General features: G+C 43.1%; 1 protein-coding gene across 1 annotated transcript in view; it reads left to right on the forward strand.

The window, feature by feature from the left end:
• Positions 1–5482, forward strand: part of FBXO36 (F-box protein 36) — a 101086-nt gene extending 95604 nt beyond the window's left edge. Inside the window, exon 4 of the mRNA XM_061188179.1 lies at positions 4547–5482. Coding sequence (XP_061044162.1) covers positions 4547–4735 — 189 coding nt within the window. The 3' untranslated portion in view covers positions 4736–5482. The remainder of the gene's footprint in view (positions 1–4546) is intronic.
• Positions 5483–12393: the final 6911 nt, after the last annotated feature.

Genomic DNA, 12393 nt, shown 5'->3' on the forward strand with positions numbered 1-12393 from the left:
AACAAACACCACCCAGAGGTTTGTAGTGACTGCTGGGATTTGGCGGGAGTGGGGTGGAGGTGAAGGCAGAGAATAAACGCATTGTCGCCCGTGTGAGGGGCAGTTGCTTTGGGTTAGGTGGAGCATGTGCTGCTGCCGTCACTGGGAAGTTTAAGTGTGAGAAGAAGTGTATGTATGGATCAGAAAAGCCGAGAGGTCAGACTGAGGAGCAGGCAGTGGGTTGGCTGGCTTCACACCCGTTTGAGCTCCCTCACACTACACGGAGTTGCCTTTGTGTACTGTGAAGGTAAGAAAGATAAAAGCTACACTTCATGGATGCCTTTGCAAGTAGCGTCTTGGGCGTAGCCTGGGCTCTGTCAAGTAGACCCACGTGCAAGAGTCTTGGAAGGAAGATGTGAGCCCGGTGGGGCAGCCTCCGTGCTTTTCCTGCCAGCACAGTGCTGAGGCCTGTGGGGGAGGTTCTAGGGTCTGGTCCAAGGCGTCAGCACATCTCTAGGTGCTGAGTGTTGAGGAGCAGAAGCAGTGAGATTTCCACTAGAACAGTCTGGGTTTCTTGTTTTGTTTTTTAATCTGACTGCTGATTTTTTTTAAATTAATTTTTATTGGAGTATAGTTGCTTTACAATGTTGTGTTAGTTTCTGCTGTACAGCAAAGTGAATCAGCTATGCGTATACATATATCCCCTCTTTTTTGGATTTCCTTCCCATTTAGGTCACCACAGAGCATTGAGTAGAGTTCCCTGTGCTATACAGTAGGTTCTCATTAGTTATCTATTTTATTTTTTTTAATTTTTTAAAATGTTTTTGGAATAGACAAAGTCTTTGTAGGCGTATAAACAAAGGCAGAAACCATATATAAAAGACTATTAGGGCTTCCCTGGTGGCGCACTGGTTAAGAATCCACCTGCCAATGCAGGGGGTACGGGTTTGAGCCCTGGTCTGGGAAGATCCCACATGCCATGGAGCAACTAAGCCCGTGCGTCACAACTACTGAGCCTGCGCTCTAGAGCCCGCGAGCCACAACTACTGAGCCCGTGTGCCACAACTCCCGAAACCCACACGCCTAGAGCCCGTGCTCCGCAACAAGAGAAGCCACCACAATGAGAAGCCCGTGCGCCGCAACAAAGAGTAGCCCCTGCTTGCTGCAACTAGAGAAAGCCTGCACGCAGCAACGAAGACCCAACGCAGCCAAAAATATAAATTAATTAATTAATTAATTTTAAAAAAGACTATTAGATTTGATTCTATCCCCGTAAACAAAATTTAAAAAATGTTTAATTTGCACATGTAAAAGCAATAACCCAAACTTTAGAAAGAAAATAAGCAACATATGATTAACTTTGCAGAATTATTATAAATTGGTAAGTAAAAGACTAATAATACCATAATACAAAAATGAACAGGGATTATGAACAATTAGCAAAAGAGGAAATACAAAAATCAACAAAGTTAGACAAAGCAATCTCATAAGTAAACAAAGAAATGTAAATTAAAAGAAGACACCTTTTTAGCCAGCTAAGTATCAGGATTTATTTTGCATGATGATGTTCTGTATACACTACTCTAGGAATTATAAGTCAATAAACACTTTCTACAGGATACTTTAATGGTATATATTCAATTCTTTCTAAAAGTTAAATTTTTAAGAATGTACTTTAAAGAAAATCATGTGTTAATAAACATATATGGGGCTTCCCTGGTGGCGCAGTGATTGAGAGTCTGCCTGCCAATGCAGGGGACACGGGTTCGAGCCCTGGTCTGGGAAGATCCCACATGCCGCGGAGCAGCTGGGCCCGTGAGCCACAATTACTGAGCCTGCGCATCTGGAGCCTGTGCTCCACAACAAGAGAGGCTGCGATAGTGAGAGGCCCGCGCACCGCGATGAAGAGTGGTCCCCGCTTGCCACAACTAGAGAAAGCCGTCGCACAGAAACGAAGACCCAACACAGCCATAAATAAATAAATAAATAAATAAATAAGAATGTCTTTCTAAAAAAAATAAAAAATAAAAAAAACATATATGTATCAAGGGTATTTATAGTAGAATTATTTTTAATCATTAGTTATCTATTTTATACATCTAGCTGCTGTTATTCCTGGCTGTAGAGCATTGAACGTTTCCCTCTGGTTTTACTAGATATTCTGTGAGCTTCCTATTGCCTGTACTGAATCCCTCTCTGCTTAAACAACATAGAATATATTCTGTGGTCTGAAACAAGGGGCCCTGTCCAATACCATAGGCATTCCATACAGTTTGGATGGATGGATGAATGGAGGAATGAATAGGCTATTGAAAATTGTGGGGCAGCTTATCTCCACACTAAATGGACCAAACTATAGTCATTTTAGTTTGTATTTCTCTTTTCTGTTTCTTCCGTTATTGTTAGTTTCTCAACCCGTTGTTCTCTGCTTTCACTACTCTGCCTCTGATGGCATCAAGCAGCCTTCTAATTTGCTGTGTCTAGACTGCTGAGGGCTAAAGGCTGTACACGAAACTAAAACAAATTCTAAGGAAAGGAAGAATGATTAGTGAGTGTAGGCCTTTTCTGCAGAACCCCGACACCTTTCTAAATAGAGCCCAACTGGATTCAGTATTCTGGAGTTGGAGGGACTTTACCATGCCTGTCTGCTTCTCCTATTTAAGTGTTAAAGTTGCCCTCTAATTTTAAATAGTGAAATAATTAGTTCAACCTAATTTTTGTCAGTCAGATCAACTCTCTTTATTATTCACAGGCACAGGGTCTGCACAGATCATTATCCATAGATAATCTTGTTTCCCACCATTATTGACCTTCCAGCGGCCCATCTGCTTCTTGTGTTTCTTTGCCTCCTTGTAAGAGGAGTCTTTGTGAGTTGCTCCAGGGGGCCATGTCTGGGAGGGTCTGAGCAGGAAGGAGGAGCCTCAGCCCACGAGCTCTGCGCTGCTCCCCGCCCCCGCCCCCCGCCAGTTTAAAGGAACTGTGGGCTCCTTAATGATCCTCTGTCATGCCTATTCTTTCCACTGCTGGATTTTCACATGTGACGGGGGAATCAGGTTGGTGATGAATGTCCCTGAGCGCACAATTGGCACAGGAAGGGTGGAGCCAGGAAGTGTTCTGGGGCCCACGTGAGACCCTTCTTTGAGCACATTTCATATTACCGGAGTTATCACTATGCAACGTCAAATATCCAAACACCTTTAAATGTTCCTAGTCTTGCATACAGGTACCAAAAAATCATGGCTATCGCTAAGGTCGGAAATAATAAATGTAATGGAAGCTTTAACTTTAGGAAAGATTTGGGGGCATGGAAGCAAGGGGTTAGGAAATCTCCTGTTACGAGTGTTTAGTAGCAGAAGACTGATGGGACTTCCCTGGTGGTCCAGTGGTTAAGACTCCACGCTTCCACTGCCGGGGATGTGGGTTGGATCCCTGGCTGGGGAACTAAGATCCCACATGCCCAGCGGTGAGGCCAAAAAAAAAAAAAGTAGCGGGAGACTGATGAACATAGTTGCCATAAATGATGGTGACAATTGAAAAAGTCCTAGTAGGAAATCTTGGGTAAATGGAAGCTGAACTCTGGCAGCTTTGAACTTGGAGGGAGGGCAAAGTGGTCTTGTGCAGAGATTGGGCCAGAGGGGTCTTGTCTGTCCTTAACTTCATGGCCCTCAGGTAAAGGCCCAGACTGCAGGAGAACATCCCTGGGAAGGTCATTCCCGGAGAACGGCTCACTTTGCCATGTGTCTGGCAGGCTTGGGGAGCGACTGCATCTTGTAGGCCACTCTGTTGCACGGTGTGATGTCACGCATGCACAGGACTCCGAATAAAACATGAGGACGGGACCCTGGCACCAGGAATGTGTAAATTTTAGGTGTGCTGGTTGGCAGTCTCCGAGGGCTGCTTGTCCGCTTTGATGCGGTTCGCTACTGAGTAGCCCGCAGTAAGCTAAGGTGTCCGCTGTACAAGCCCGGGGAGATGTGACTCAAGCAAGGGTTTAACATGAAGCTGAGCAGGAGTTAGCAACGCTCCTCCTCGAGAAACTGCTGCAGCCCTGGGTGAAGATCGGTTGACCACACCATTATCAGCCTGTTATGTGGCTAACTGGAAATTCACCATATAATGTTGCGTATGTAAACTAACTATATCGTGTTGTATGTGTACTATTTATAACTATGTCGCATTTTGCATCTTTTTTTTTTAACTTTTTATTTTATACTGTAGTATAGTTGATTAACAATGTTGTGTTAGTTTCGGGTGTACACCAAAGTGACTCAGTTATACATATACATGTATCTATTCTTTTTCAAATTTTGCATCTTAAATGAGATCAGGACTTGGTTTATTCCGTTAATCAAATATTGCTTCGTCCTTTAGATACTTGTGCACTTGCCTCTCTCCTCAAAGAGGAAGTTTCTGGAGTCAGAACTGTGTCTGGCACATCTTTGTGCACCCGTGGTGTTTCCTCCGGTGTCTCACAGGCGGCAGGAGTTGGATAGTGACGTTGTGAGTGAGTGAACTTTTCCTTAACCCATGTATGATGTCACCCACCTCTGACTTTTTCCACCCACAGTTGTGCACGTCAGACAAACTGTGGGAGCAGATCGTCCAGTCTGCCTGTGACCACATCACCCCAGACATGAGAGCCTTGGCCCAGGATATGGGCTGGAGACAGATGTTCTTCACCAACAAGCTGCAGCTCCAGCGGCACCTCCGCAAGAGGATACAACGACAAGGAAGCCAGAGGAGCAGTGAGCTGTAGGGTCACACATTCCTACCTGCAGGAGAGTTGAGGCACGGCTGTGTTTTCCGTCTGTGTCCAAACCTCTTCTGCTGCCTTTGATTAAGAACTAAGGTTTTGTTGATTCAAGGAGCCATAGAGTACTTGCACACAAATGCAGCACACCGCCTCTGCTGGGCTTTGCCCAAACCATGGTCCCTGCCACAGGGAGGGTCAGGTCATGGCCCCAGCACAGGGGCAGCAGGACAGGAGGCGCCCATGCCCTGCCACCCATAAGAAAAAAGGCTTCTGCTGTATGGTAACAAACAATAAATGATTATTAGCAGGTTTTTATTACGTATGTATTTTATCTAGGCGTTGGAAAGGGGAACACAGCTTTTGAATTTTTTCCGGGTGTCTGTCATCTGAGTCCATCTATGAGTAGGTGGCTGCGTGTCCCCATAGGGAACCGTGAGGGGACAGGGGCAGTGGGAGACACTCCTGCTGAGTGCAGCTGCCTTCCTGACTCTGCTCCGCTAAGATGGTATTCAGGTCCCCCACCCTCGGGACCCGGGATGCCAGGCTCCATCCCCCCACGTGGACAGCCTCTGACCTGGCCCTGGGACATGGCTGGAGAGAATTCTAGACATTCTGCTTGCAGACCTCGTGCAGAGTCCAACTTCCCAGGACTTTACATTGTCAAATAAACCCATAAATGTTTCTAAGAGAGGTGCGGCTTCCCCAAAGAAATGTGGACAGTTACCGCTATTATAACAGGGATTTTTTGGGGGGAGGGTGTTTGATTTTTATTTTATAAAAATTTTATATAAAATTTTATTGTATAAAAATTTTATATAAAATTTTATTGTATAAAAATTTTTATAAATTTTTAAAGGTTACTTTCCACTTACAGTTATTACAAACTATTGGCTATATTCCCCGTGTTGTACAATACATCCTTGAGCCTATCTTATACCTGATAGTTTGTACCTCCTTCTTCTCTACCCCTGTATTGCCCCTCCCTCTCCCTCTCCCCACTGGTAACCACTAGTTTGTTCTCTAGATCTGTGAGTCTGCTTCTTTTTTGGTTATATTCACCAGTTCGTTGTATTTTTTAGATTCCACATGTGAATATAACAGGGAATTTTAAAAACACAGGCTGTGGGTAACTGAGTGAAAACCCAAGTACATTTTGTATTCTGTTAAGTTGGCAGAGGGGCAAAAGCGGTACAGTTTTAGGGGAGAAAATCCTACCTCCCTGAGATGGGTTATTTAATAATTGTTTTCTTCCCACGTTCTCATGGCAATCAAGTACCCAGACAAGGCGCTCACAGCAGCAAATAGTCTCGTGACTCCTTTTAGGCTACAGAGCAAAGTCGCTCTCAACCTCCCATCACCTTATCAATGCTATGAGCTCTTCTTGCCTGCAATCTCCACTTCGCTACATAGAAAAATAATGCCCCCCCAACCCCACGCTCGCCTCCTGCTAGAGGAACCTCCTGTGATGCCCTGGCATCTCCCCGATGGTGGGGAAGAAGGGGACTCTGGCTGTTCTCCCCCCTCGCTCCTTCTGGAACAGCTCCATAGCCGTAGCTTAATGACAGATTCTTTCTTTTCTGTTTTACTAAACCTGGCTTCACATCAGATCAGATTTTGACCCCCATCCACACACCCTTAACACTCAGTCTTGGATTTCCAGGGACATCTGTGAAATCAAACGCAGTCTCCTTCCTGGCAGATGAAGAACCTGTCAAAGTTGTGTCTGGTGGCTGGCAGGCAGGCGGAGGGCCCATGCTTCTGTGCGGCTCCCGCTGCCTCGTTTCACCCGGAAGTTCCAGACTTCACTCCCGGCCAGGTTTTCAGTGACAGGTTAATACCACGTGTATGCGGCAGCTGCGTGTGTGCACAGCATAACTGCGTAAATATCAAATTACAGCCCATTTGTAACATCGATGCAAAATGGCAACAGCTTAGAAATTTCATGTGTGATGTTTTATCAACTGAGTTCTGAAAGCTTATGGGCAGGTATAATAATCTAGATTCAACATGAATCAGTAAGAACACATATATGGCCATTTGAAAACTTACTATCTATATAAAAGATAATAAGATAAATATAGATGCTAAAAGCTAAATAATTAAAAATGAGTTGTTAATATGTTGGCTACTTTAAAGTAATGGTTAAACAACATAGGTTATTAGATTATTTCAATAATTATTTGTCCTCATAATTTGAGTGCCTTATTACCTTATTATAGTTATTTTTACTAAAATAGGAGCAGTATCATCAACCTAAAATCCTGCAAGGCACCAGCACCCTCAGTGGTCTATCATTTTGCCTCTCTCTCCCGCCTCATTCGGGAGGCGATGATGATTTGCCTCTCTGCCTCTGTTGACAGCTTTCATGTGGACGGATAAATCTGCTTTGTTCATGACATATTTCAGAGTAAAATGTCACAGCATTTTATACTTTTGCCTTTTCTCATCTCTTCACTCAAAAGCGTTTCTGCTCAGCTATCATTCACCATTGTAATTGTAAAAGTAAAATACTGATATTTTCTGATGATTTATATATTTAGTGTTATGAGAACAATCTTTTTATTTATTATTATTTTTTAATTATTTACTTAGTTATTTATTTTTGGCTGCGTTGGGTCTTCGTTGCTGCGCGCGGGCTTTCTCTAGTTGCAGCGAGCAGGGGCTACTCTTTGTTGCGGTGCGTGGGCTTCTCATTGCGGTGGCTTCTCTTGTTGCGGAGCACGGGCTCTAGGCACACGGGCTTTAGTAGTTGTGGCTCGCAGGCTCTAGAGCGCAGGCTCAGTAGCTGTGGCACGCGGGATTAGTTGCTCCGTGGCATGTGGGATCTTCCTGGACCAGGGCTTGAATCCGCATTGGCAGGCGGATTCTTAACCACTGTGCCACCAGGGAAGTCCAAGAACAATTTATTAACAATAGCAAATGTGAATACTTAATTTATAAACTAAAAAAATAAATACATTATACTCAATGTCAACTTCTATTACTGCTTTTTTTCCTGAACAGGTTGGCATAGTACATGCATTAAACCTCGATTATATGGAATCCACAATGTTTTGTTTTATTGAGTAGGGCCAAGAATTTAGGCTGTGATTATATTTGGGGAAGGGGCGAGAAGCAGGGGTCGGGTCAAATCACTAGTTACCACTTGTTGCTGTTTTCTGAGCTGCTTGTGTACAAGATGGTCATCAGCCCTCATTTATTACCCAAACCAACTGCCCAGTTGCTGAAGAATAATATCAAAGGACCTTACATAAAACATCTGTGCAGCATAGTTTTTTGCTCTGAGCTTTAGTGTAATGACCTCTATCTTCAGTTTGTGTTGAGATATGATACAGTGTGAGAGAGAATCCAAGCTTTTCCACTCTGAACAGCTGGCTTCAACTTGAAATGGATGCCTTTGGTTGGATGTTAAATAGACAGGCTGCCACCACACTAAAGAAAGATGTACCTGCAGTTAAAAGCATTCTATTACGTAGCAGGTCATTTTACAAAGTAAAATTAACATCTTAGCTTTACATGTTTACTGTTTTGAAATGAGATCATCTGCACACTGGGATAGCATTCTTTTGCCCTGGCAACATGGAACCCTCAGGGGTGGGAGCTACGGAGGACTCGCTGTTTCCTGCTTATCACGTTCCCTCAAACAGAGATCTTCATTCAGAAAAGCTGTTTTCCATTGGGAAATCTGTTCTGCCCATCCAGAAAGTCTGAGAACCATAGATCATGGTCACGGACTGAGTTGGAATAACCTTAGGAACAATAATAATAATAGCAACTTCCATTGATTGTCTACTGGTTACCAAGAAATAAACAGGTAGTAACCGATTTAATTCTTTTTTTTTTTTTTTAATTGATTTTATTTATTTATTTTTGGCTGTGTTGGGTCTTCGTTTCTGTGCGAGGGCTTTCTCTAGTTGTGGCAAGCGGGGGCCACTCTTCATCGCGGTGTGCGGGCCTCTCACCACCGCGGCCTCTCTTGTTGCGGACCACAGGCTCCAGACGCGCAGGCTCAGTAACTGTGGCTCACGGGCCCAGCTGCTCTAAGGCATGTGGGATCTTCCCAGACCAGGGCACGAACCTGTGTCCCCTGCATTGGCAGGCAGACTCTCAACCACTGCGCCACCAGGGAAGCCCCCGATTTAATTCTTACGGCAACCCTTGAAGGTAAGTGATGATATTTCTGTCTTATAGACCAGGGGTCTATAAACTATGGCATATGTCTAATCTAACCAGCCACCTGTTTCTGTATATGAAGTTTTATTGTGCCACGGTTTATGACACACAGTGGCAGAGTTAGATAGCCACAATATAGACTATATGGCCGGCAAAGCCTAAATTATTCTCAGGGAGGGCAAGTTAATTTTCCAAAGGTTTTATGACTAATAAGTGGTAAAGCTGAGATTCAACTCTATACCTACTGAGTCTATGTTCTTAACCACAAACGCCACACCACCTCTCCTTTCAGAGCCAAAACCATGTTTGGCCAGTGGAACTTGAAAAGGTGATGGAATTTGCCCAAGGTCATATTTGAAATTATAAGGGGGAGGACCTTGAGCATACTATGAGAGACCATACTAATTTAGTTGGCCAGAGAATGTTCCAAGCTTTTGATGAACTAAATTATTGCCCATTTTTCTATAAACAAATATTGTAAATTTATTTAAATACTAATAAGTATATTCTTCTTCAAGGCCCTTACATGCTCTTAGGGAAAACCGGGGAAAGGACTGAGTAACAGAGTGGAACATGGCTCACTGGGACCTTCCCAAACTCAGTCCTCTCTTCTTCCTGCTACTTTCCTCCACTGGGGACCAGACCTTCCCAAGGAACTCGCACCTCTTTCCACTTCACCTGACAATGGAAGAGGCTACCCAGTGCCAATTTGAGACCTTCGGCCCGACTCTCTCTGTTGTCATTGTTGGAAGTCCACGCAGTTCATCTATAGCATCTTCAATGCATTGCCAGTGATCTGCTCTCTGCCCTGACTCAGTTTCCCTTTCTTAGATGCTGAATGCTGCTGCTTCTCAGTCTTTGCATTTGAACATCAGCATTCTCCCTGCCCCCCCCCCATCACTGTTCCCCCAACATTTTGGCTTTGCAGCCCGGAGTCCACATAAGCCACACTCCATCCATTGTTATAGTTAAGGATGGCTCATTAGCTTTAAAAAAGGGAGATTAGAAATCTCGCTTTCTTAGATCACAGCTGCACCATCTAAGCCTAAACATGAAGAAAAAGATGAATCAGAAATCTACTAAAAAAGTGTAAATATGAAACAAAATATGACTCAAAAGCTATCTATTCCATGGCTTTATAATGTTAAAATTTTACCTTTTTGGTACCTTCTAAGTTGTGGTATCATTTTAAGAGACATCATTCAGAGTCTAAAGAAAGAGGAATTGAATATTTTAAATGTAAGTGTGATGAGTTCATTAAAAGCCAAAAATTGATTGTTATAGCTTTTCAACCCAGAGAGGCAAAGCCATTGAAGTACCCTGCAGGGTAGGTGACTCTGCAGGGTACTTCATCACAGGAAGTGCCTCTGGCACCCAGAGAAAGGTATGTAAGCCTTACAGCTGACACTGCTGAATGCTGGCTGGATGGAGAGTCCGCAGAAGAAATTACAGCAGCGCCACTTTCTAATGATACAGTAGCTTGTCAGATCAAAGATTTAGCTGCAAACAGGAAGGCTGAGTTTATATCTTCTCTGCAGAATCGTACTTTTGTCTCACAAATGGACAAATCAATAGATGTGGCCGGACTCGCTGTTTTGCTTGTGTTCATCTAGTATCACACCAACTAGACAAAGATCTTTTATGTGAATGCTTGGAAGCAAACACAAGGGGTGCTGAACCATTCAAAATACTGAATAACTTGATTCACTCTCGTGGTTGGTCCTGGAGCAGCTGTGTTGAGGTTTGCACTGATGGTGCAGCAGCAGTGGTGGGTGCTGCTGATGCCTCGGCATGAGTCAAAGCCGCGCCACCAAAACGCACCAGAGGTCATTGTATTTTTCATTGCTATGCTTGCAATCAAATAATGGCCAGATTCACTTAAGGACATCCTTGAGGAAACAGTAAAAATGACCACCTTCTATGAAGTCTTTACTCTTGACTGCACATCTTTTTAATATCCTGCGTGACAAAATTGTTACCGAGCCAAACTTGGGTCCACTTGAGCAGCAAAGCCAATCTACTGACAACCTGGTTGTGGTGAAGGAAAATGCAGTGTTTATTGCAGGGTACCAAGCAAGGAGAACAGGCAGCTCATGCTTAAAAGACCCCAATTCTGATAGCTTTCAGGGAAGGGTTTTTAAAGACAGTGTGAGGGAGGGGGTCACAGGGTGTGTGGTCAACTCACGCACAATTCTCTGATTGGTTGATGGTGACATAATAGGATGAAGTTTTGGGAATCTCAGTCATCAACCTTCTGGTTCCAACTCGTCTGGGGTCTACATGCTGGTGGTCAGCATGCAGTTAACTTCTTCCACTTGGTGGGGGTTTTAGTATCTGCAAAACAACTTAAGGATATGGCTCGGGAAATTATCTATAGCCCTCGATGAAGACCTAAAGGTCCTTGACTTCGTTTTATGGCTAACCCATTATTATTTTTGTCTTGCTTGACTGCTTTCCTTTCTTTCTGCATTTTCTCATTCTCTGATTAAATTTGCTCTTTGGAACTCAGGGAAGGCCTAGCAGGCTAGAGCTTTTTTACAAATAAGAGGTGAGGGATGTGGGGTGGGGGGGGTGTGTGTCCCTGGGAAGGCCCTGCAGGGTCCTGCTTGGTTTCGAAATGGAAAATATGCACAAGGCACATCAGCTGCACATAGAAGTCCATTGGTTGTCTTGAGGAAAAGCACTTGTGTAACTGAGTTGCAAACTCAACTATGGATTTTTCGTGAAATACCATGTTTATGTTTGGCAGATACATTATTGAAAATGAGCCTGTCACTTCAAGGAAAATAACTGCAGTATTTGTTGCCAATGATAATATTTAAGCTTTCCAAAGGAAATAAGAATTCTGGAAAACTTACATCAACCTCCATGAGCTTGTCCACTTCCCAGTTGAGATATAATTCACATACCATAAAATTCACCCTTTTAAAGTATATAATTCAATGGTTTTTATGTATTCAAAAATTTGTGAAACTATCACCATTATCTAGTTTTGTCACCCCCAAAAGATACCACGTGCCAATTCCTCTCTCCTCCCAGCCTCTGGCAACCACTAATATACTTTCTGTCTATGGATTTGCATATTCTGGACATTTCATATAAATGGAACCACACAATTATCATATGATTTTTAAAAATATTGTTTGAGATATGAAAACATTTGGAAGAGCTACAAAACTCAGTAGATTAGTATTTTCCAAATTACTAAAGCATTATGTTACAAAATCATAAATGGGCAAAAGAGCCATTCAAAATGCAAGACAGGCTTTTAATGTAACATTTTACAAAAAGTTATTTGATATGGTGTCAGATTACACAGTGCAAATAACCTTTAAGAAATACCACTTGTTGAGTTTTGTTGTGGTATCAAAAAAAAAAGACCAAACAAACTACAATTATCTGAAAAGACTATTAAAATAAATACTCCTCTCTTTCCAACTACATATAGGTATGAGGCTGAATTTCCTTCATATATGTCAATCAAAACC

Source organism: Eubalaena glacialis, chromosome 1 (genome assembly GCF_028564815.1).
Source record: "Eubalaena glacialis isolate mEubGla1 chromosome 1, mEubGla1.1.hap2.+ XY, whole genome shotgun sequence".
NCBI lineage: Eukaryota > Metazoa > Chordata > Mammalia > Artiodactyla > Balaenidae > Eubalaena > Eubalaena glacialis.